The sequence below is a fragment of the Sphaeroforma arctica genome (genome assembly GCF_001186125.1).
Source record: "Sphaeroforma arctica JP610 unplaced genomic scaffold supercont1.262, whole genome shotgun sequence".
NCBI lineage: Eukaryota > Ichthyosporea > Ichthyophonida > Sphaeroforma > Sphaeroforma arctica.
In genome coordinates this window covers 1-3,391 of record NW_014040296.1, presented here as the reverse complement: position 1 = coordinate 3,391, position 3,391 = coordinate 1, and the positions used below count along the sequence as shown (strand labels likewise).

Below are 3,391 nucleotides of genomic sequence, written 5' to 3'. Positions count from 1 at the left end.
ATATATATATATACATACATACATACATACACATATATACATACATACATATATATATATATATATATATATATACATCCTCCACACACATACGCTGTCGCTGTCGCCCTCTCCTTGTTGTGCTTCCAATTCCAGTATGCGTTGTGTGGTGATGAGCAGATAATGACCATTCTTAAGCTTTGAATGGGCATAGTAGTGCTCCTGTATAAATATCAATGTCAAGTATACGAATTATTGTTATATATACTGTGTATACTATATATGGTATATATATATATCGCACTCTATTTGTCGTGCCACCGATTCCAGTATGCGTTGTGTGGTGATGAGTGGAAAATTTCGAGCGGAAAATGGCCAGTCTAAAGCTTTGGATGTGCATAGTGCTCCTATATAAATGCCAACGTCCGAGTAAGAATTATATATATATATATATAAAACAACAAAAAAGACACAAACAACCACAAATATATACACACACACAAACATATATATATATATATAAAACAACAAAAAATGCACACACAAACAAAACAAAAACACACTCAAACACAAACAAAACACAAACAACCACAAATATATACACACACACAAACACGCAGCATCATAAACACATACATACATATGCATATATACATACACACAAACTCACAGCATCATAAACACATATATACATATGCATATATACATACACAAACACACAGCACCATAAACACATACATACATATGCATATATACACACACAAACACACAGCATCATAAACACATACATACATATGCATATATACACACACACAAACTCACAGCATCATGAACACACACATACATATGCATATATACACACACAAACACACAGCATCATAAACACATACATACATATGCATATATACACACACAAATTCACAGCATCACATCATAAACACATACATACATATGCATATATACACTTCCGCACCATCTCACTCATATACACAGTACCGTAATGCCCTCGTCTATCTGGTCTGTGTCTCGAGGAGTGAGTGCCTGGTAGCTGTAGAACAGTCGCTGGCCTTTTGCACTGTGTTCGCTGTATGGTACGATGATACCGCCTGGAGGTATATGCCGTTGCAGCCGCATGACGGTAGCACTGCACTTCTGTGAGATACATAGGCGTGTGGTAACACATGAGGCAGTGTTTATTCAAGTATGCGTATTAAGTGGTGTGTACAGGGGGTTGAATCGGTGTGATGCGGGTGTATATATATACACAACAACCTCCTGTAACTCAGGGATTATTATTTCGAGGTGTATGCTTATAATGACCCTAAACCCTAAACCTAAAACCCAAAGACCCTATATTCTGATGGGATTTCACTTTTTTTTCAATCCACTTGCACTAGTTACTGTACATGTGCAATGCATAGACCACAATTGAGCTGTAGTGGTATGGTCCCACAGAAACGGAAAAGACCTTCAGACCTTCAGTCATACGATGGGTATGATGTGATACAGCTACAACAGCCTGGCAGTGGAATATATAGCTGGAGGTGATCTGTGGGGGATAGGACTGGATAAGATGTTGGGACGGGATACCTATGTCGTTTAATCAATAATCAAAACATATTTATCACAGAAGGCCTATACAACGGCATACATATATGTATTCTATTCAGAGGTGCAACCGTGATGCCTTGGAATGCGCGCAGAGCGTTGAGTTTAAAGGATGGTCTATTTTTGGAACGATATAAATATAGAACATACAGGTCCACGGGTGCTGTCTCGGAGTGCGGACATGGTATCGAGCCCAAAGTCCATCACACCACTGGCGGGTTTGGTGAATGCACCGACCACCCCTTTGCCCAGGCCTTTCATAAATCCCTGCCGTAGGTAGGTAAAATCGAATTTGCGACAATTGATTAATTTGTGACTTCATATGTGTGCGCGTACACACATCGCATCACTGGCGGGTTTAGTAAACGCGCCAAGAACCCCTTTGCCCAGAATTTTCACATAACCCAGCGGAAGGTTGATAAACCAGAATTTGAGACGTTGGACTAATTTGCGACATCAAATATGGCATGCGCTCAACCTCAACAGACGGTCTGATATTCAACAGTGACGCAATCAGTGATCAATTTGGATGAAACTCAAAAACCCTAAACCCTAAATTCCAAAATCCACAATCTACAGTAGAAAGACAGCGATACAGACAAATATACGTGATATGGTGCGACGTCTGCCAGGCAAAAACCATAGATACCACCAGCATGGAGACTGTGTTTAACGAAGGACAACTAGAGGCCTTTCAGGGTTATCTAAGGTCCCAATGGCTTACTTGAGGTTAAGATGGGTTAATTAAGGGTTGACTTGTTTATTGGGCGATTGAGCCCTAATAAAAAGTATACAGTGACCCACAGTGACCCACAGTGACAGTGACAGTGACAGTGACAGTGACAGTGACAACACTCAAATGCAAAATGCGATGTTGGTAGACACGAAGTAAATGCACACACACACAACATATCTACACGAGCACACACACACAACATATCTACGCATGCCCACACACACAACATAACTACACAAGCACACACAACATAACTACACAAGCACACACAACATAACTACACAAGCACACACAACATAACTACACAAGCACACACAACATAACTACACAAGCACACACAACATAACTACACAAGCACACACAACATAACTACACAAGCACACACAACATAACTACACAAGCACACACAACATAACTACACAAGCACACACAACTTACAGAGGCGCCGTCGTCCTTGGCTCCGCGCACAGGCTGAGAGACTATGCCAGAGATGCCACCCAGAATGCCTGTGGTCATCCCCGTCAGTCCACTCTTCATGACTGACCCTGGGTTGGAGGCTAAGGCGAACGGCAAGGCGGGCGTTTAATATGCGACAGTGATGATGTCGTAAATAGAACTGACTTTCTGATGTGAGCAACAGGATTGGTGTTTAATATGCGACACTGATGTTGTCTTAAATTAAGAGAACTAAGTCTGGGCAGGAGGCTAATGCGAACAACAGAGGGAGTTGTTAATATGTGACATAGGTATTGCCATAAACAGCGAAAACTGACCCTGGGCTGGAGTCCATTGCCAAAAATAGGGCTAGTGATTAATATGCGACATTAATATTGTCGCAAATTACTGACTCTGGGTTGGAGGCTAATGCGGACAACAGGGCTGGTGTTTAATATGCGACATTGATATTGCCAGAAATTAGAAAAATATGCATGCTCAATACTCGGATGAATTAGAAGGCTGTGAAGAATAGTATAGTGTATAATGGTTGGAAGACAATATGGTACCTGGCAGGTGCGATTTAATACGTTATATAGACAATCAGCTAGTACATACACAGCAAAATAATAT

At 40.8% G+C, this 3,391-nt stretch overlaps 1 protein-coding gene across 1 annotated transcript in view; it reads right to left on the bottom strand.

Annotated features, from left to right (window-relative positions):
• Positions 1–2,880, bottom strand: part of SARC_04566 (hypothetical protein) — a 5,363-nt gene extending 2,483 nt beyond the window's left edge. Inside the window, exons 1-4 of the mRNA XM_014301587.1 lie at positions 2,762–2,880; positions 1,738–1,854; positions 976–1,131; positions 94–201 (exon numbers count right to left, since the gene is read on the bottom strand). Of these exons, the coding sequence (XP_014157062.1) occupies positions 94–201; positions 976–1,131; positions 1,738–1,854; positions 2,762–2,860 (480 nt within the window). The 5' untranslated portion in view covers positions 2,861–2,880. The remainder of the gene's footprint in view (positions 1–93; positions 202–975; positions 1,132–1,737; positions 1,855–2,761) is intronic.
• Between the last annotated feature and the right edge of the window lie 511 nt (positions 2,881–3,391).